General features: G+C 34.1%; 1 protein-coding gene across 4 annotated transcripts in view; it reads left to right on the top strand.

The window, feature by feature from the left end:
- LOC131166983 (protein VASCULAR ASSOCIATED DEATH 1, chloroplastic) overlaps nucleotides 1–10,377 on the top strand; it is a 58,826-nt gene extending 48,449 nt beyond the window's left edge. For 2 of the 4 annotated variants that reach the window (XM_058125691.1, XM_058125689.1), the window contains 5 exons: nucleotides 228–327; nucleotides 4,628–4,689; nucleotides 4,787–4,829; nucleotides 4,968–5,275; nucleotides 9,878–10,377. In XM_058125691.1, the coding sequence (XP_057981674.1) occupies nucleotides 228–327; nucleotides 4,628–4,689; nucleotides 4,787–4,829; nucleotides 4,968–5,275; nucleotides 9,878–10,126 (762 nt within the window). In that variant the 3' untranslated portion in view covers nucleotides 10,127–10,377. The remainder of the gene's footprint in view (nucleotides 1–227; nucleotides 328–4,627; nucleotides 4,690–4,786; nucleotides 4,830–4,967; nucleotides 5,276–9,877) is intronic. The other 2 variants (XM_058125693.1, XM_058125690.1) reach the window with 1 other exon arrangement.
- Nucleotides 10,378–23,383: the final 13,006 nt, after the last annotated feature.

The raw sequence follows: 23,383 nt of genomic DNA, 5'->3' as shown, positions 1-23,383 counted from the left end.
AAACAAGATAAAACTAGCAAACTCTAATTAAGAAAACACCTCGTTAAACCCTTCCCTTCGGAATTAACAGAGTTCTTGAATAGTAGTATCATAATGTTTCTCAAATACTTTTGTTTTTGTTCATCTTCCTGTTTTTTTAATCCCTTTTAGGGAAACTGTTCTTTTTACCAGAATGTTGCTCAAGACTGAAACTAAACATGCAGTTTACATTTTCCTTCTTGATATAGGGCCTGTGGGATGTGGAGAAAGATGGAGCAGAATCAACAGACTGCTGCATTTTGAGGGTGTATGTGAATGTGGCATTTTGCAAGAAAACCATCTGGAGAGGTGTGCCTATGCAATTCCTTTTTGTGTTTTGTTTTTTTTTGTGTTTTATCTCGTCACTTGACTCATCTGCTTTCTTTTGGCATCGTGCTTGTATGACATTTTGTTAGATATATTGTGCAATTCATGCAATAGTGTTTGCTTGTGGGATGTTTAAAAAATTGTTGGAAAAAATACTACTGCCTGCCACAATCAGTTCCACCCCTGCCCCCCCCCCGCCCCTTTTTTTTTAAAGAAAAAATTATTGTTCTCGAAGTATCTTTAAAATCATGAACTTTCGCTACTTTTTGATATGCTGCATATGCACTTTGGGTTTAAATAATTAACTTTGTTTATGTTTCTGCTCAAGTCGCAGAAACAGCCTCTTGGGAAAATGCAAAGTGAGGCTGCGTATTATAGGCCCATTGTGGTGTGCCCCCTCCCTGAACCCCACATATGTGAGAGCTTTGTGCACCGAGCTGACTTTTTTTTTTTTTTTTAAGTGTTTCTACTTGAGTGCACTAGAGTTAAATTTGTTAAGAAGTTGAGAAAGATGTTCAGTAATTTTGGATGGATAATGATTCAGATGACAGGGTTTAGATAGGATTATGTTCATGTGCATAATGGCCTGTGAGTCAGATGGTAAGTTTTACTTTTATGAACTGTAAGCGTGGGGAAAATTCTATCTTTTTGAGGCCATTTTTGGTTAGCTCTATCTTTTTAAAAAAACATGTGAAAGTCTTCAGGTGTTTTTTCATAGTTTTCTCAAGAGGATTGTAATTGCATTTATCATATTTATATTGCTTGTGAATTTTGATATCTAGTACTCATATTATATCTGTTAATAGTTATAGATAATATTTTTAGCTTGGCTTATTATTAATCAAATATTATTGTGGTTTCAATTTAAAATTAATAGATAGAACAAGTCAGTGTGTCAAAATACATTGTTTTAAATAACATGTAATCTTGTTATTCTAATTCTGCAAATTCTGCACCAGGCTAGCTTGCTAATTTGTTAACCTAAAACAAATATCAGGTTGGTTTAATTAGCTTTCATGGTATGGCTAATTTGTATGATGACAGGCTACCAGTTTTTTTTTTCATTAAATAAATTGATTGCTTAGTTTATGTAACAGTAGAAGGTTGTCTATTTAAGGCTAGAAGGGTGGCATACATTACATGCATGCACTCCCCCAACCCCCTCTCTGCCCCCCCCCCCCCCCCCCCCCCCACCAAAAAAAAAAAGAAAAAAGAGCGAGAGAGAGAGAGAAATTGGCTGTAACATGTGTGCACTTCACTACATGTTTGTCTCTCCTCTATTCTGTTGTGTTAGTTATTGATTTTTAAAATTCTTGTGAGTGCGGCATGGAGATTAGATAAATTGGTGAGGGACTTCTTTTGGTCAAGAGTTGGTGAAAGGGGTAGTGATATTGTAGGGTAGGAGCTTGTTAGTACTGGGTAGATAGAATATGGGGGGAGGTTTGGTTCTAGGTAATTTGGCATCCAAAAAAATTTCCTTGGTGGAAACCCTTTGCTTTATGAATGGGGACACTTGCTCTTATTTGTTCTTACATTGCCCTTTTTCTTGGAAGCTTTGGACAATTTGCTTGGCATTTTGATGAGAATTGGGTCTGCCCTCATCTCGGAAGATTTTTGTGCTATTGTTTTTAAGGGTTTTGGGAGGGGTAAAGCTTTGTGGGATGCACCGTTCTTGCTACATTTGATGTGTTTGGTTGGAAGGGAATGCCAGAATTTTTAAGTGTATTGTCACATCTCTTAACTTGGTCCAGAGTAGGGTGGTGTTTCTTGCATCGTTTTGGTGCCTAAAGAATGGCTTGTATAGGAGTGTTTCCTGCAGCACTTGTAAGTTGTAACATGATTGATTGGATTTCTTTGTTTCATTAGAGTTGTTTTATTTTTGTTTTTTCCCTTCATTTTATTTTGTCGTTTTCTTTTTGTTACTGGAGATACCTTTTCTCCTAGGTTTGCCAGTTTTTGGAATCCTGTTGTGTAAAGGATTTCTAAGAGATTGGATGAGTGGAAAGGTGCTCTTTTTTCTCTTGGTGGTAGAATTACTCTTATTCAAGCCTGCCTTTCTAGTATCCCTTTATATTTCCTTTCGATTTTTAAGATTCCAGCGGTGATATCTCTCAAGAGTTATTCCCTATATTAAACTCCTGGTGGGTAGAGGTAGTAATATCCACTTTTGGAAAGATCCTTGGTTGGGAATGTAGTTTTCTCCACCTCTTTTCCACGCCTTTCGCCTAAGCTCAGGGCAGGATGAGTCCATCTCTTCTTTTGTTGTTGATTTAGGTGGTCCTTTGCCTTTTTGGGATTTCCCCTTCCACAGTGTTTAATGATAGGGAGATGGGAGAGCTATCCTCTTTGCTAATCTTGTTGAATAACTGTCATTTTTCTTTAGAGGAGGATAGGTGGTGTTGGTCTTTGGATCCTTTGGGGTTTATTCGTGTGAATTTTTTTGATTTTTTGAATAGGTCAAAAATTTCTTTTCCACTCTGTAATTCCATTTGGAAGGCCAAAGTCCCCTTTAGAATTAAGGCTTTTATCTGGTTGGTTGTGCTTGATAGAATTAATACACCAATAAGTTGCTGCAGGTTAGGAGACCTTTGAAGGCTATATCTTCAGACATGTGCGTTCTTTGCTTTAATTGTTCATAATTATCATTGCATTTGTTCATTCATTGTGATTATTCTTGGAGTGTTTGGAATAAGCCATTTGGTATTTTTGGCGAATGTTGGGTGAGTTCTAAGGCAGTGGAGGATTTTTTGGCTGTGACTTTTGCTGGATTTGGCAGGAAAAAAGAAAGGTCAGTGCTTTGGAAATGTGTGTGTGTTTTTGTTTTAGTTTTAGTTTTTTTTTTTTGCAGTTTTTTAGGGATTGTGTATGAAGCGTAATGCACACATTTTTCTAGGGAAGAAGTTGGCTCAGGTGCTGGTTTGGGTAAAGATACATTATTTGGCTTCTTTTTGGTTTGTGGGACAAGAATTTTAAGGGGGTGAACTTTTTTGATATTCAGAGCGATAGGCATTATGTGTTGGAGTGTTAGTTCATGATGGTTTTTTTTTTTTTGTCTTTTGTTCTTATGTCTGTAGGTTTCTTTGTGTTTTTTTTTTTTTCTGGATTTTCCAGACTTTGTTCAGGAGATGTCCTATTCTCCTCGATGTATATTCTTATTCTATTAATGAATTCTTATTTTATTATAAAAAAAAATAAAAGTTGGCTAGTTCAACAAATCCCTTCTCCTGCGAGAATTCCTTCTGCGTTAACTCACTCATCTACGTTCCTACTTCTCCAAAGAAAAAAAAAAGATGTAAAATTGCTATGTCCAATTACTAGAGATGTTTTCACTTCAATTTTAGCCATAGACGTTGAAAAAGCATTTGCAGAAATTTATCCTTTCTTATGGCTAGGCATGGACCACCATATGAAGTGCGCACATTCTAAATTTCTGATTCCTTAAATGGTTAATGAACTAAAGTGCCAATTTAGCATAAGATAATCTTTTAGATGCATTTTTGGCTCAACTTAAATGTATGTGCTCTTTTTTTTTTTTTTTTTTTTAAATTATTTTTGTAAACTCTCTGGGATGTGACCCATGAAAACAATTATCCATTGGTATGTTCTTTTGTTCAAGCTTCAGTATGTAGGCCTCCATTTAGAACAACTTAAAAATTAAGTACTTATTACGAAAAGTACTTAAATTAAGTACTTAACTACTTAAGTCAATAAGTATTGTTTGGTGTACATTAAAATAAGTACTTATTTCAGAAATTACTTTACCAAACTATTTTTTTTTTTTTGGAGGAAAATAAGTACTTTTTGAGAAGTAGTCTAGGTTACTTATTATAAGTACGTTTTCAAATTAGTACTTTGAGAATGTATTTTTTTAGGTAAGTTCTTTTTTCAGAAAAGTACTTAAAAATTGGTTCCAAACGATCCTGAACGTTTGCATTAATGATTTATAAATTATATTTTTTATTGTTTGAATCTCAATTTTATTGTCAATATGCTAATTTTTTAATATTTCAAAAATATTTGCAGCCGATATTTATATTTTTTGATAAAAAATTAATTCAAAAAAAGCTTAAACTAACGCTTTGAGGCTCTTACACCTTGGCTCATTGGAGGAGCAAATGCCTCACCTTGCCCCTATGCCTTTTAAAACATTGTAATATTAAACTATTAAGGCTTGATGTGCTTTGTTGGGGCACAACCTAATAGTTTAAGATGTTACATCGAGTGGTAACTGAAGGACTTGACTGATGCCTTTTGATGTAGCATAATTGTTGGCTTGTTGCAGGGAAGATTGAGCAGGCTACAGCAGAAGAATGTCGAGAGGCTTTTGCCATTTGGATAAACAATGTATATTTTTCTTCTAGTTTTTCTCAGATATGTTGAGTTTACAGTTGATCAGAGCTTTATGGTCTATTCAAGAATTTCTATGCAACTTTCCTTTCAGGCACATGAATTGTTGAAGCAGAGGGAGCTTGAAAAACAGGAAGGTATGGTTGTTGAGATGTCAAGTTTGTGCATTGAGTTATTACAATGCAGAAGCCTTTGTGTTTTGGGCTACAAAGATGACAAAGTTACTAATTTGAATTTATTACATCTTGTCCTTCATGGTAATATGTATAAATCAGAAGAAAGCCCAAAGGCTAACATGATTCAGAATGGTCAAGTTCATGGGGAAATGCAAAGAGAATCAGGGGAACTCTCAGAAAGGTTACCTGAAGCACATGACCATTTAAGAATCCCACAAACTGTATCTGGTTTCAGGGATGCCAACCAAGGAGTAGGCAATTCAACACAAGGAAATTTGATTGAGGCTAATTCCACAGGTTCTTTGTTTAGAAAATTTATGGCAAGACTATGTTCATCTATGAAAACTCAAAACCAAATTTCAGTGGTCTTGGTAATCACCTTCGCCATGATCCTTCTTTTAATGCAGGTAACACACTTTCCCATCTGCTGTTAAAATTTTGACTTGGCAGCTATTGTGCCTGTCAATTAATTTACATTTATGCATACACAATCACGTTCTTCTTTTAGCATTACTTTTGTCTGGAAATATGAGTTGCTATCCATTTTCAATATCCTTCTTCGTGCATTAAGCCTTGTTAATGGTAAAGTGTGTATATATTTGCATTTCTGATGCCAAGTTGATACAAAGTTTCTTTGACCTTATCATCATATAGGCATCATGGACTTTCGAGTGTGTTATCCCATTTTCTTTTTGTCCTTCCTCATGTACTTTTGACCTTTCTTGAGTCTCATTGTTCCTCCTTTGTACAAGTGGCCATTGGCCTTTGTTAAACTTGACCTACCCTACTAAATGGCTTTCTTCATATTGTTCTAAATTGCTGCTTCCTGGACCATCTTATGGAACTTAGGAACACTCAATTTAATTGAGATAAATAACATTGCTTTATGGGCAAAAGATTTCAATTTGAAGTAACAAGATGTCTAGAAGGTGACTATAGAATTCAAAACAAACATAATGTTTAACATTGCATCAAATTCATGAGATATCCAACAAAATATCCCATCCATAAAACATTAAAAAAAAGAGAAGTTAAAGACTCCAAATGTGCCTCTGCCATCATTCTATACCACATATTCTTTCAAGCTTCAAAATCTTGAGTTTTAATATTCTTACAGGTTATATTTTTCACCCAAACATCTATCAACCTCTGATTTGGTTCTTATTTTGTTCTACTCCCTCCACGTGCCAACTAAATTGACTAGCAAATAATAACATTGGGCATTTTAATGGGGCTTGCATTTTGATCTCTTGTTTGGAACTTCATTTTGTGCAACATAATGTTCCCAAAAACAAACAGAAGCATGCTTCACATTCACTGCATTTTCAACTGCCAAGTCAAGGTGATACAAGGAAAAACCTCAACTGACAGAACTTCAATTTCTTGTGAGGATCAACTATCACCACCATGTACAGCAACAAATTACAATTTTTTTTTTTTCATGACTCCAATATTGATCAAACATTTATTTCATACTTGTGGGCACTGTATTCAAGTTAGAATTTTCATTCTTACACAAGTGGAGCATCTCGGGTCGAATTAGAAAAAAAGCTCATCCATAAAGGCATTGAATTGACAGACAATGATCCAAAAAAGATATTAAGTTGCTTTTAAAATTTTTTTAAAAACTTAACAAATAACCAACTTTTTGCCAATCCTCGTCATGTAGTAGATCCAATTGATTATCCTCAATCGTACTAGGATGGAAAATTGAATCTTCTTCTAGTTGCTCAAATGCTTTTTGAAATTTCTCAGCCACATCGAGCGTCAAATAGATTGAGTTCCACCTTGTTGGCACATCTAAATTATAAAGAGCTTTTACATTCAATTTTATTTTCCTCAATTTATTGCTGCTAAAAAATAATACCATCACTTAAGTCCACTGGTGGGTGAGTAACAACCTTGGGGATGAGCGAAGAGTGTATAATTGTCAGCTGAAACATCGTCTCAATCATCACTTGTGACCAGGAACTCGTCAATCAAAAGGACTTTTTCAAACTTGAACATACTCATCAGCTCATCCTCCAACACCTCAAGCCTGCTTGGACATATTCATACATTGGATTGAAGAAATTTGCCTTCATGATACTGTTTTTTTCCTTGAGAATCCTTTAATACATTGAATAAATTTCAGAAAACCCTTCAAACAGGAATCTTGGCTTGGCAAACTCAGAGCTGTTGTTAACAATTTCAGCATCTTTTCCATCTATTGTCTCAATTGCACAATTACAGACAGCGTGCCTCCTCCTCATCAATCTTGTGTTCCTCTTCACTTCTGATGGAGTTTTGATCTCGTCTTCCATATCCTACATCTTTTTGTATTCTTTGCTGCAACTGGCTGTCGCATCTGTTCTTTTTCTCCAAACTGCTCTCTCTGCATTGTGAGCCTAGTTGAAAAGGCTCAAGAGGATTAGAGGACATGGGTTGTACGCATCCAGTAATATGGCCCCTTTTAACTGAACCCTTCTGCACCTATTTTTCCTCAATTGCAGGCTTTGCAGCTTTTCTACAAATCTATTAGGCCCAAAGGATGTATCAATCCTCGGCCAATTATTATTTTTCCCAAACAGATATGAAATTCAAAGTTGGGTGACAACTAATATTCTTGCAGAGCCAAGAATTCTGCCTGTGAATATTTGTTTTTTCTTTCTGTTAACCCATCATCAGTTAGGATTAGGGGTGTAGTCAATTTTATATGGTTCAGTTATAGGCTGAACCAATTACTGATTCTCTAAAATTACAAACCAAAACTGAACCGATAACCGTCGCATAGAAAAATTCCAATTTGTCGGTTACCGTTGGTTTAATGGGCCTGTTCAGTTAATTTAGGGTTCTCAAAATTTTGACTTAAAAAACAACTTGCTGCTGTGCAGCTATAGAAGTAAGCCGCAGCCATGGCCCAAAGTTGCAGCCAGGTATTTATAGGGAAGGGAAGAAGTTCCCTTCTTCTGCTCAGGTGATGTGGGACAAGAGAATGCAAGGAGTGTGCTGCAGGCTACAGCAACAAAGTAAATAAAAGTCAGACTCCTCACTCAGTCCTCCCATGTTAAAATATTGAAGAATAGTGAGGACTCTCCACATCAATAAAACCCCCATCCAGCCATCCTTTTGCTTGAAACGTGGGCTGCACAAGAAATGTTTTAAATTCAAATTAATAATTAAATTGGAATTTTAATGATTAAGGTTTAAGTAAATTATTATAGTGTGAATATACGTAAAAAATTAATATATTGTTATACTTCGTATTATGTATAAAATGAATATATTTTATTATTTTATTTGGTTTTCGGTTATTCCTGCTGTGGAAGTCTCTGAAAGTCACTGACATGCCCTCGATCCTTCTCTCTGACTCCAGCATTTTCCCTAACCCATGCAATGTTGGTCAACTCTTGCTTATAAAAGTTGCAAACCTTCTTATCTTTCTTAAAAGCATGGAGAAACTCCATTTGCACTACTGCTAAATCATCATTCACTGAAATGCCACAACCAAAACTCAATTCCTTTTTATGAATGACCTGCATAATACTAGCTAGTCTTTTGTGTCTCGATAATTTTTTTGTATGTTTTTCTTTGTCCTTTTAACTAAGTGTTCTCCCCTGACCTACCGTGTATGCCAAAAATTAAACTGAATGGAGATTGAGAGCATATGCCATCCATTTTAAGCTTCAAATTACAGTCCTATATATATATATATATATTTTATTGAATAAAATTGAATTTGTATCATAGATTGGATATTTTGTATTCATGATGGGCACAAAAGGTGTATGTAGTCCAATGGTTTTGGCTTAATGATATGTTGATCATTGTAAAATATGCTAGTTTAACATTTGCCGCAGTTTGAACATCTCTGTCAAACTTCTATGTAGGATGATTCTATCTGACTTTTAGGGTCCTAGAAATTACTTGATGTAGTTTTAAATGTTTGGATTATACTGTCTCTTGTCGAAAAAAAGATATGGAAGATTGTGAAGAGGAAGAAAAAGAGAAGGAAACTAGATCTTATTTTAATTTACGCTGTGTTTGGGAGTATGAATTTTGGACCTTGGATTTGGATTTGGGTGGATTTGAACAAAATTTAATACAATTTTGTATTACATCTTATCCAAATCCAAGGTCTCTCCAAACGCTAGTGTTATTCAATTTATGCGAATTTTATTTTATTTGATTCTTGGTAATTGTACCTCGAAATTCACGTAAATATTTTCTTATAGATTTTGGTATTTTGTAGAAGGTAATTTTATGTGATTTTATGCTACTCTGGGTCTTATCATGATTAGGTACTAGGTTAGGAGTCTTTTAGAGTCTTTAGACCTAAGAAATAAATCTAATAAGAACTCATGTCAGGCTGTAATGGGTGATGAATTTTGAAAGAATGAAATTATTGAAGAGCCTTTTGCACTGATTTTCTCTTTTTTTCCTCTGTCTAGTTTGTTTTTCTTGTTATTCTTTGTCTCCTACAGGCAAGGGCTTTTATTCTTGTATCTTTCTTCTGCCCCTTTCAGTGGCACTTCTCCAGCAGTGATTGGCTTTCTCAATTTAGATAAAATGACACCACACCCACTAATCTTAAGAGTTAAAACCCCCCTGCAACTTTGCTAAAAATGAGTAGACATTATTAGTAAATGCCATTTAGCAAAAGAACACTAAAATGGGCATTCATGGTGCTCTGTTCTCCTGTAACACTACTCCATTCATTGTTTTTTTTTTTCTCATTCATTTGTTCTTAGATAAATGTGATCTTTTGAGAGGCAAGCTGATTGTTAGTTTATCAGAGTCCATATATTTGGCATTACTTTCCTGACCTAGTGTTTAGGAACTTGGGGTTCAGAGCTTAGATTTGGATTTGTGTGGATTTTAGCAAAACGTAATACGACATTGAGTTTGCACAAATCCACAGACGATCCAAATCCAGGGCCTGAAATCCAAGCTATAAAACACAACCATGAGTATATTTAGAACTTCCAATAGAACTTCCAAGTATGGTTGATCTGGGTTTCTTGCTGCAGCTGAGCATAGTCGTGTTACTAAGTAGACCGCAGCAAGTCCACGTGATTCAAGCGGATTACATGAGCACCGTAGGCAGTGGAGCAGGAGATAGAGTTCCGGATACAGCGGCCTGGCTGGAGCGGCAGATTCTTCACCTCAAGGATGAGATGCTCATGGTCGAAAGTCGTCTTGAGAAGATGCGGCAGGAGCACTCAATGTTGAAAGCACAACTGAAAGACCTAGAGAAGCTTAGGAAGCAAAGATGGTAACCAACTGTATATTTTTACACGATTCCACCTGGGTAAATATATTCATTTCCATTTCTCTTTTTAAATTTTCTTCTGTTGAAAAATTTTCTCAGCCTGTAAATGGTGTCCAATTTGGTTCCTAAGTGAGTAAAATATAGGGAAAACTTGTTGCCATCCAATAATCACAAAATATGGCAGCATTGAGGTGGTGTTTCCTTTGACCCTATTAAGATGCTTATGGATAAATATATCTGTTAAGAAGCTTCCATTAATTTCCCTACAAATTGTGTAATCTAGCTCTCCATGAACTCTCAAATGCCATTACTTATCCATGTATTCAGTTAAAACACACGAACATTAAAATAAGGACTTTTTCTTTCCCTCCTGCATGTGTGCCACTCAGTCCCCTCGCCCTCGTGGCGACAAATATTTGCCCCGACTCTAATTTTTTAGTTAGCTATCAAGTTTGTTTTTGTTTTAATGGCGCTTGCTGAATTCTGTCTTTAGTTTGCCTTTGTTTTTTTTTTTTTTCCCTCACTACTAAGTAGGTGTGTAGATAGGTTGGGTCTGGGTCTTGTTTATTTTTGAGGGGTAGAGCTGAGAAAGCTGGAATCACTTAATTTCCTCTCATGGAAAAGGATTTGTAAGTCTAATCATAGGAGCAGGGGTTTAATGTGTTAGGCTGCAACGACTATGGGTAGGCATGTAGTATTCTTATTAATAATTTTTAAAGAGTCTGAAGGCCCTTTTCTCTCGCCCACACCAAATTAGGTGCGGTACAGAAAGCAATTCTCAAGGCCAAGTGACGGCGTGCATGAAATCGAATGTTTCTCAATCCAAACACGCACACACACACACACACACACACACACCTCTCTGCCTCCCTCAATTTTGGGTTTTAACATTTCAATTATTTTAATGAAACTTGGGAGTATCTTATAACCAAATTTTGATTTACGAAAGTTGAATCCTTTTTTCGTATTTTTTGGAAAGGTGTGAAATTCAAAATTAAAATTTACTTTTTATTAATTTTTTTTAAAGAAAATTAGTTGTCAGATTTTTAGAGCATAATTTTTTTTAAAAAAATATTTTATTTTTTTTATTTAAAAAATATAATTTATACATTTTTCTAGAAAGTGTTTCTCAAGATATTTGTATTTATTTTAATTTTTAATAAATTTACATAGCCATTTTTTATTTAAAAAATGTACGTGCATAGATTTATAACAGAAATATTTACAATTTCACAATGCTCATTATTTTTAACATTCACGTAATGACAATATATATATATATATATGTATATTACAACTTCCAATTAAAATTTTGAGCCTTATCCACCTTTAGAAAGTTACCATAGAAATCAAATATAAGTTTAGGAGTGAACAAACGGTCAACTTGATCAAATTTAGTTAATTAATCAAATTAATCAAAATTTTCAGATAAACAAGACCCCTAATTGAACCGATCGAACTAACTATGCAAATCAAACTGTATTGATTGAATCAATTTTTTGGGTATTTTGGTTAATTGAATTTAATTGAATAACATTAAAATTAATTATTAAAAACAAAAAAAATGATTGTTGCATGGAGCATGAACTGCAAATTAAAATATTCCATAAAATCTGAAAATCAGTTTAGCCACAGTTCTTGCAATACTTGAGGGACGGAAGGTGGAACCGTGGAAGCCGAAGTCCGAACTCTAAAGGGGAAGATTGGATCTAAAATAAAACTCGTCGAGTTGCCGACTGTCTGCTAAGGGATGAGTCGAAGACTCAAGAACTTGAAGAGCGAAGGGAAGAGGCCAAGCGGGAATGCAGGGAAGATGGAAGAGCCGAAGACTTGATCCGTCACTCACTCAAACTCTGGAAGAAGGAACACGGAAGGGAAGAGCCGAAGAGGCCAAGAGCAAGAGGGAAGAGGTAAAGGGGACTGCCGTGACGCCATGAGCCGTGTGCTGATGCCGAACTGGAACTCCAGTAGTCGAATGCCCGAACAGCTAAGTGCCGAGTGCGAAGACGCTGAATTTGGCCTTTAGAAACCCTAGCCTTCTGCCTTCCTATTTCCTATACACAGGAAAGAGTAAGCAACTAAACATATTACATTAATTTACATATATATAATTTATATTAATATTTAATTATTAATTAGACTTTTGGAGAATTCGGTTAATCGAATTAAAATTTTTCATACTTTAATAAAAAATCGAATATCTGAAAGATTCGTATTTAGAAACTGAACCAATCCATATATTAATTGAACCAAACTGATCAAATTTGATGGATTAATTCAATGAACCCCGTATTATGCTCACCCTTATATAAATTAAGTGTTCAAATTGCATGGTGAACTTGATCTTCTATACTATTTGTGTATTTGGTTTATAGAAGTTAAACATCTCATAAATTAATCATACATTTTCTCTTTAATATTAATAAATATAGAATAATATTTATTATATATTTAATATTTAAAAAATAGAGACGCAGACTTATGGATGAGGACACTTGCTATTGGACAGACACCATGATTCATGACCGTCGTATGCATCACGTCACTCCGTGGTGCGTGGAGGACTGGACTGGAGCGTGTCCCCATCTCATTCTGTGGAGCGATGAAGGTCGGTGCATGTATATCTTTGGGTTAGGTGCTAAACCATGAATGATAATCATTTCATCCGATGCGGAAAGGTGTTCTAATTCAACTGCAAAAACGGCTGTTTATGTGATGGGTCAAAATTCTAATTATGATGGAATGATTAATCCATCAGTGGACACGTGGAAGCATCTATTTTAGCTTTTATATATGGACTACTGGACCCGACCCTACCCACTCGCCCCACAATAAAAAAAGTTCACATTTTTTTTTAGGTAACGTCCAACTAATTTCATGCCAGGAACAACTAGTTCATCATATTTTTAGGTGTAAACGTGGATGTGTATCGTAGTGGTCGGTTTTGAACTCGTGTCCTTACTCGGTTGTAAACTCGTGTCCTTACTTCTTAAGATGCCAACACTAAGATCGCTCTTGCCACGGTAACATATGTCGAAAGCAAAAAAGGAAAAGAAAAAAAGAGGTTACATTTGAGAGAGAGAGAGAGAGAGAGAGGATGGAAGTTGGAATGGGGCGGGTGGGCGCAAAGGGCACAGGAGCAGCCCACACACAAAATGACAAATCTGATCTCTCCGACCAAAGAGAGCATGGTGCCACGTGCGTTTCATGGGGCATTGCAGACCCTTTCAATCAAAACAGATCTTGACAATTCTCCCTCAGTATTTTTTGTCCCATTATATTCTTAAGAAGTTATTTTTCATTAGCATGTTGAATAATTAGTGGAGCTAAGGATTTAATATTTTTAAATTTATCAAAAGAAATGATCTATGATCATATAAATTGACGAAAAAAAGGATTCATATAGTTAACCTCACTTAGTGGGATTAAGGTTTGATTTTGTTATTTTGTTTATATTGAATAATTAATTAAATATTTTTTATAAAAATAGTGCATAATTAAATTATTTAAAAGATAAATATTAAAAAAAACAAATCAGTGATGGCTTGAAATTATTCGCTCATATTTTGAAGATTAAAATTATTCATATCCATCCATTTTTTAATTTTAAGATTTAATTAATAATGTGTAATTGTACAAAAATATCATATACTAACAGAAATGTTTACTTCAAGTTTGAAATTTTAGATGTAGGGTAGTGAATTTTGATAAATTGTATTATGTAATTATTCTAACTTTGGTTAAAATTTCGAAACTCAAATTTAAAGTTTGAAATTCATGTTTTGAAATAAATTTTTGTTCCATATTTTAGAGTTTGAAATTTAAACCTACTAATGAACCTGTGTTAATAAGGATACAATATAATACAAATTATAGCAATTTTTATTCATAGGCAGAAATAATACCACTTATTGTAGGAACCCGAACCAAGAAAAGAAAAAAAAAGGAAAAGAAGAAAAAAAGTTTCGCACAAGACAAAATCGTCAACAGTTTCAGGAGCTCAGGAAAATCATTGACAGTTTCAACAACCAAGAGTTTTTATATAAGAAACCAGGAAAATTGGTTTGGTAAGTGACCAAATCGTCAACGGTTTCTCTCAGGCTGAGCTTAAGTGGGAAGTAAGCTTAAAATTTTATAATTTTCATATTTCTCTCTCTCTCTCTCTCTCTCTCTCTCTCTCTCTCTCTCTCTCTCTCTCTCTCTCTCCAAATTAGGATTTCACTCTCTCACTCTCTCACTCTCTCTCTAGCCCAGGATCTCTCCACACGTACTCTTCGAACCTCTCCCTCTCCTCTCGGCTTACCGGTCCTCGCTCCTCGGCCAGGTTAAGAAGCTAGGATTTTTTCCAAACGTTGTAGGCAGATTTTCAAGAAAAGGTAAGGGGATTAGATTATGTCAGTTATTTTTGAAATGTGAACCGATTAAACTGAGGTATACGGTTATAAGAATACTATGTATGATTTTTTGATTGAAACAAACAAATGAAAATGAGGGTTTTGGTATTATATACATATTTGGGGAAAAGTAAAGTGAGTGGGGTGGTCATTTCCTTTTCTTGAAAAACATACGCATTGAGTTAAACTAAACACTATAGATGATCATACCTTTATTTTCAGTAAAATATATTTTCCCAAGGCAATTTATTATATTATGAAATATCACTCAAATCGTGTGGCATGAGAATGTATATGGTTATTGCATAATTAAACCTGATGGTTTCATGGTATTATACAGTGAAAGATACATTTTTTATACCGAGTTATGATATGATCAGTTTTATACAGAATTATGAATATGACAGTTTTATACCGAGTTATGATATGCCGATTTTTATACCGAGTTATGATATGACAGGTTCTATACAGAATTATGAACATGACAGTTTTATACCGAGATATGACATGACAATTTTATATTGAGTACGATATGACAGGTTTCATACAGATTCATGAACATGACAGTTTTATATAGAGTTATGAAAATGAGATCATGTTACTGTTTTTACTATGTAAATTATATAAATGGTTTATGAACCATGAGGGACTAGATCTTATGGAAGCTTGGTACCATAACTCATGATATTATTAGTGCAACCACATTGTTAAGAGAGTGTTGGTATTAGATAGTCGATTTGGCCTAAGAAGAATAGGACACCCTCCTGGGTTTGGACCAGGTTGAGGTAGACAAATCGTACTTTAGAGCATGTTATGTTGACCTAGCAGTGGTCGGCCGGCCAGATTACTAGGACCAGTATTCGGACCGCACAACTTGATCATGGGGGTTATTCGTGATGTTATATGATGATCCAATATGGAAGGTTCTCTATACATATATGTTATTTACGAAAATGGGCTATATTGAGCCGAAACTATGTTATGAAGGAAAATATATGTATTTTCAATGATACAGGTGTGAGTTCAGTTTTCAAATGCCATTTCATGTTAAAGTTAAATATATGAATGTTTTATGATCACACTAAAACTCATATTAGCCACACACTGATGATAATCTAATATGTCTTATTGAAAAGTGTCTCACCCCAATATCCAACTCATTTTTTAGGTCATATAGGGAATCGAGACTAGCGTGCTACGAGATTGGGTTTAGATTTTGGTAGTTACTGTAAGTGTAAGCGAGACACTTGTATATTATGTTTTAGCTTATTTTGTAATGTAATATATAGAACAAGGAGATAAATATGTGTAATAGGGATGATTTAGAACTCTGGTAAGGTGTCTTGAGGTTTAATTATCTTTCGCTGCATGTTTATATTGAGCTATGGACAAGGGACACCTGGGACCCCTGTTTGAGTTTGGGTCGTTATAATTATGGTATCTAAGATATATGTGTAGGAAATGGCACTTTAGGCCCCACCGGGTTTGGGTTGCTACACTTATGGTATTATTGACTTATAACATATAAGTGGTCCAATAAAGGAGTTTTTAGGTGAGATCACCTTGCATATGTTTGTAACCTTTTATATTATATCATAAGATGTCATTAATGTGTTCACATATTTTGATAATTTGCAAGATCAACAATGAAAAGGCGCTTGTTTTTTTTTTTTAAAATTATTAATGTCTTCAAAACATTCATATATATTTTGTATATGTATATATGTATGCTATGTATATTTTTGTTAGTGTCACTTAATAAATTAATTAAGTGCAATTAACATTGATGGGAAAGTGACTCCTTCATTTTGGCTCAATATTGTTGGCTTTTTGAGTCCGATCTTTGTTTTGATGTTGACAAACACAAGTGTCTCATGTGTGTATCTAGTATTTTGAATAGGTTCATTATTTGGAATGCACACACAAAAGAGGAAGATGAAGGCCAGAAAGGACTTAAAGCTCATATCATCCTAGCTGTTCCATGCAAACCTGAAGAGTAGAAGAAGAAGACATAACAGTTCTATTTGTATTGCATTTAATTTTTATCTTTAGTCTATAGTAATGCATGCATCTGCATGATATGGATTGATTGCTCAGACGACCTTAGATTGACCTTAGGGACCAATACTTTTCACAGAAGAACTTTTTCTTAAATAACTAATTGGTTAGGGTCAAAGATTAGAGTTAAAATGAACGACCGACGCCAGATTTTTAGGCTTAATTAAAAATGTAGGCCATAGTCTGACCTTAGGTTCCCAAACATTTCATGAAAAATTCCTTGAACTAAAATGTCATACCTATATGAGTAAGGGAAATTTTTAGTCAAAATTTGGACCTAAATTTACTTTGAAAGAGCTTCGGGCGACTGAACCTAGGAGGTTATAAGTGCCTTGGTTGACCGAACTAGTAAGAAGTCAATAAGTTGACTAAGACTCGGGCGACCGAACCATATTTGAACCAACCATTCACGGTTTACTGAACCTTAAAGTTAAAATTTCCCACTATCCCAGGGCGAACGAACTTGTAGTTCAAAATAGGCCCGGGCGACTGAATAGTGAAGTTCGACAACCTGAACCATGGACCAGGCGCCTAAAGTCACGAACGAATGGAAAATCACCCTAAGTTCAGCCACCCGAACTTGCATTCAGTCACCCGAACCCAAGAACAAACTTGTGTTTGTTCAGGCAACCGACCCTAAGGACCGGGCGACTGAACCTCTCGGGCTAACTTGTTTTAACAGCGATAATTAGGGTAAAAATTTAATTAAATAATTTCAAAATTCCATAATATGTCCCTAACGGTCATAACTCTCAGAAAATATATAAATATCCCCTCATAACCTCAAATTAGCAACTTTGATTAACTCCCAAATCCTCTCAAATTATTTTGTTAATCAAAGTTTTCTCAAAACATTTTTAATGCAAAATCTTTTTCTTTGGGGCAAAATGCTTTAATCTCTCATACTCTCTTTCACTCTCTATTTTTGAAAAACAATTTTTGAAAGAGAGCACTTATCTTTTTTGGGAATTCATATTGTTAATCCATAACTTTTACTCTCACTTAGGTTTATCTTGAAAATTATTTTTTGAGAGTAGCTTTAAGATTTTTTCTGGTTAATTTTTCTTGATAAACATTTTTGGAAGAAATCCTTTATTGCACAAATATTTTCTTTGAGCCTAAACTCTAAATTATCCAAACATTTTTATTAGCAAAAATTTTTGTTGGAGAACATAATAATCATTTTGATATTTTCATATGTTTATGTGTGCAATAATTATTTAAATCAACACTCTTCCTCTATTGAGCATAAAGCATATCATTAGAGAGTGCATGTATTTGAACTTTTAATGTATACATCTATGCTTGTATTTAGAAGCGTTTTAATATGTAAAAAAAAAACTTTTTATTATACCGGTTGGGTTCATCCCATTAATTGAACTGGGGAGTCTTAGCCCCATAAGTGAGACTGGTTGGGTTCAGACCGAAAATTGAATTGGGGAATATCAGCCCCGTAAGTGAGACAAGTTGGGCTCAGCCTTGTAATTGAGTTGGAATTTACCTTGTCCCGTAAAGAAAGGTTGTAACGGTTTCTGCTCCGCCCATTTAAGTGAGTAGGGATAGTGTAATCTTTGAGGGGTATGCCCAAGGCTGGGGCGTAGGCTGGTTTGGCCGAACCTCGATAACAAATCTTGTATCGCTCTCTCTCTTTCTCATTTAATTACTGTACTTTAATTTCCGCACGTGTATGCTTGTTTATTCATAGTTCTAATTATTTGTATGCACTCCTTTATTTAAATGAGATATGCTGCATGTGTATGTTCACACTTATAACTTAATCATTTTACATATACAAGCATAATTAAAATGGGATATGATATGTGGTGAATCGGCAAAACGTTTAAATTAGCCGAAATATTTTTAAAACCCAATTCACCTCCCCTCTTGGGATCACACAAATTCTAACAATTGGTAACAGAGCGAGGTTGCAATAAGCTTAACTGCTATTCACATAAAGATTGCAACGACTCATTTTTTCGGTGTATTCCATTTTGAGGGTTAACCCTTTGCAAATCCTCCACTGTTTTCATTGTCTAGATTTTACTATTTGATTATTGAAAATTATTTTTGTAAAATCAAATGATTGGAGGATTTGGAAAGAGTTTATCGAAATTTTTCATATCCTATTGAAAATGATTTTAAATGCAAAGTTTCTCAAACCTAAAAAAGATTTGAAAAAGCATGTCACCATTTTAATGCATATCATTTGAGCGCATGTTTTTCTGTGCCTTAGTTACTAATGCTTTACACAATTTATGATCTTTGAGTGCTAAGGATTTTGGGAACCAGTTGAGGTATGAAAAAACCAAGAGAGAGATGAACACAACTCCGAGCTTAAATGACTAAGGAGTAAAATGTATAGGTATATCTATCCTCCTTCTATCCTACTGAATATTTCATACAACGATTCATACTATATATTTTGTGTTATATTTTTTATGAATCATGTGTATTTTGTGTTGATTGCATACCATCTTATGAGAAGTCATAAAGGAATATTTTTTTATACTCATAAGATGCTTGGGTAAAACATATGAGGGGTCATAATACTTTAAACGCTCAAATAGTGTTTGCGCTTGGAATTCTTGAATTTTAGTATACACTATTATTATTCTTTGTTTTTCTGAAAATCTAGCCAATACTAAGTTTTAGTGATCATATCCAATCTTAGCTTAATATATACATATCATTTTGATTGGTGAACATTTGAAGATATTGGCTATCCCCTTTGAATGGACAAAATGTTTTTTAATTGTTATAAGATTCGTGATTGCTATATATGCCTAAATTTTAAAATTCTTAAATATAGCATATTTTCTTCATCATGCTAAGATTTGTGATTTAGGGAATTTATCATAGTACTATATATCATATAACCTTGAACTCATAATGCTTTTCAATGTTTAAATCATATTTAAATTCATTTAGAAGATAAAAAATAAGCAAAATATGTTCATATTCTTAGAAAGAAATTTTTGATCAATTCAGTTAAGTACTATAAAGACAAAGTCATGTTTATTAAACATTTAAAACCCTTGGCTAAAATCTTAATGATTTGGCTACATAATTGAGGGGGAGCAGCCTTGCTTAAAATTCGTCCAATAAACATCTTAAATTTGTGCTTATACTTTTTGGATGATTTATTGTTGAGCTAAATGCAAATATCCATTTGTGCTAAATGAATATACTTTATGATGGATAGATATTTTTGATCTATTTTGAGCTGAATGCCACTATCTATTCTTGCAAAATGATTATATTCTTTGATGGATAGTTTAGTTTTTTTTTTTATAAACTGTTGAATCTACTAAATGCATGCTTTATCTGGAACACCAACTACATGGTTGATGCAGTGATGTGAATTGCATGCTGGTAGTGGATATAGGTTTTCGAATGCTTAAACTGAATAGCACATGCATGATGTAGATTATTGTGAATTACTTGCTTGAATCTATTAGGTTTAGTGCATAAAATTTTGGAAAATGTCCTATTTACAGACGACATGCTGCCGAAATTTCGTTAAACTTTCCCAACATAATCAAAGACCATGAATCATGCACTAAGATCATTGAAATAAAATGCATGCTACGAAATTTTTGAAAGGATGATTGAATCATGAAAGAATAATTAATTCTCATCACTTAGTTGAAAATGAATGCAAAATAACCAAATAGTTTTGTACATGTAAAATCCAAACCACTATATATTTTGAAGACATGCACACATTTTTTTTGTATCTTAGGATGAACTTAGTTCATGGACACCATTGGGTTCAAATCCTTGGGTTATGTACTCTCACTCGGGACCTAAATGGTAAAACATCATCCTTGTAATTAAATGTCTCATATCTTGATGATGGTCCATTGACTAGGGAAAATTGCATGAGTTAGGGGGAGATTTCATATTGCACACACTTATTGTACATTGAGTTGTGTTCTTCTTGAACCCCTATTGCATTTCCTTTGAGTATATCCTTAATTGGCTATCATGTTTTTAAATTGAAATGAAATATGTCATGCATATGTGCTGAACGACTAATATTTGCTGCGTGCTAAAATCTTTTGATAGGATGAATATATAAGGAATGATTTTAAATGACTATCATCTTTGGACTTAATGCAAGTATATATGCACGCAAATATATAGGGGAGTTTAAGCTCCTTCCTTAATACAAATGAATAAGTGCTTAACGCCTATAGTCTCTTGCATACTGAGTTTTGTCATAAAGGATTGAAAGTCAAGGTGTTATCCCAAGGAGGGGGGGGGGGGTGAATTGGGTTTATAAATATTCTTTTAATTTTTTTTTTGAATTTTCAATCTTTTGACAAACTTAAGAAAATACACAAAAATGACTTAATGTTAAATCAATCACAATCTAAACACAAACCAAATACCAATCACAAACCAAACAATAAACAATTACCCAATCACATTAACCAAATTGTGAAAACTTGCAACACTTTCTTATTTTAGCGTTTGCCAATTTTCATTTTGTAACCTTGTATGGATGATTTTTAAGCGCTCCTTTTAATCAAGATTTCCACAAGCGGTTAATCAACGTACTCCCTTTAAGGTTTCAGTAAAATATTAACCAATGTACTTTCTTAGATTAAAAGGTCTTCTCAATCTCAGTTTTTCAGCAATCTTGCACTTTGAAAACACAATTGAATATGCTGGAATTTAAATAGAAAAGGGTAAAGAGAGTGAGACCGAGATTCTTACGAGGTTCGACTTATCCCCAACATACGTCCTCACCCTAGGTAAGACCACCTAAGGATTCCACTAACTCGTTCTTTTTCGGGCAGAACAAAATGTTTAAAACCCACCTTCAGGGTTGAGGCTTCTCTTTAAGCAATACCTCACACTCAGTTACAACGATCCAATCACCTGAACCGTTAAGAAAAAAGAAACAAGAAACAAATTTATTTTGTATAAAGAATGCTCTCAAATAGACCTGGTTAGTACAATTGAAATCGCTGTATACTTCAATAACAAATAAAAAAAGAACTAGAGCTAAAGTTCAGTTACAATTTCATTGGAATACTTCTCTAGATGGAAATCAACAATTCATATTGTAGAGCTCAGAGAAGAATGATTAGCAGTGTAACGACCCGAAAATTCATATCATTTTTTTTTTTATATTTACTATATATGCTATGATATCATATTAATCTGATACCCCTGTAAAAGTCTACTAAAAACATCTCGGTCCCTAAATGGGTACCAAGGAAATTCCTATTCATAAGATAACACACCTATGCAGTGGAAAACATAAAATCATAATACCATAAAATACAATACTAGAATTTCAGTATTTCACCCCAAAATATACATACACATCACTCCAAAGGCTTCCACCAGACCTCCTAAGATCTACTCAAAAATACATCTCCTTGAAACACTTACCCTACAGATAGAACAGTACAAACGTCCCCTCTATCTCCGAGTTTGATCTGCTCGTCTACTTGGGTCACTTGAAATGTGTTAAATTACTGGGATGAGACAACTCTCAGTAAGATGAAATATGCTATTACTAGTGTGTGGCAGCTGAGTTTACATGAATAATATACTGTTAAATAACTGAAACTGAAATAGCATGTAAATAATATACAGTATAACACACACCTATGTAGCTTAAAATACAATTGTTTTTGAACTTTATATTTTAATCATACTTTTAGTAATTATAAATATATCTCCTATTTTTCTGTATATATATACATAATTGTGAAAACTTCCCTAGATGACTGTATGTCATGATTTAACCCCTCATGACAGGGCGGTGCGATCTGTAGGAGGGACTTAACACTAGTTGGCCTACTAGGATAAGTCAACTAAAATCTTTGTCGTCAGGCTGGCCGCCTCAATCTAGACTACTAGGGAGCCAGCAATCTCTCCCAAGGCACGGTCGACTACTCATAAAATCCACACACTATTTGAGATATGTGGTTGCACTTTGATTTGAATAGCTACGGTACCGTGCTCTGAAATCTGAACTGATCCATCAGGATCTGATACTGTATAATACTAATTTATATTTATTTTACCATTTTACCATGATTTTGTTCAACTTTAATAACCATAACATTGTAAAAGCTGATTTGAATAAACTGAAATATCTGAATGTTATGGTTCTATAATCTGCATATCATGGTACACTATAAATGCTGTAAAAAACATCTTTCTATTATATATACTGTAAATCATAATTTTGTAAATTCTAAAGATCATCTTTCTGTATATATATACTGTAAATCATGATACTTTGGAAGCTATGTAAATTTTGTACTGAACTAACATTTCCTCATGCCACACAATTAAATAAATAAGAAGCCTATGAATTATAATCTGCATTTTTTGGTAATAACAGTAATATATTAACTGTAGAGTTTTCTATGATAACACATAATTTCATATCCCAAAATACATATGTTTTAATGATAAAATTTCTAAAATTACTAGCATAGCATATTTCCCTTACCTGACTTATTGGAAGACCTAACTCTGACTCTATCCTCACGCCCACAGCGTACCAAACACAAAATCCTGAATCATATATATATATATATATATATCCAAACTCATCATTCCAAATTCAAAATAATAACTATATTCACCTTTCCTAGGCCAACATATTTCTTTATCCATAAAATTCTAAACTACTAATTATTTATCAATATTACCCGAGTTTTTGAGAAAATACCCGTTGAGATCTTCAGCCCATGCTTGTGGTCTTTGGAAACCCAAACCCCAAAATTGCAACACCCTAGTTTAATTAACTCAAACACCAGTATATTTCCTTCTTATACAAA

The sequence above is a fragment of the Malania oleifera genome, chromosome 10, assembly GCF_029873635.1.
Source record: "Malania oleifera isolate guangnan ecotype guangnan chromosome 10, ASM2987363v1, whole genome shotgun sequence".
Lineage (NCBI taxonomy): Eukaryota > Viridiplantae > Streptophyta > Magnoliopsida > Santalales > Ximeniaceae > Malania > Malania oleifera.
Note: the sequence above shows the minus strand (reverse complement) of the source record. Positions and strands in the feature narration are given on the sequence as shown.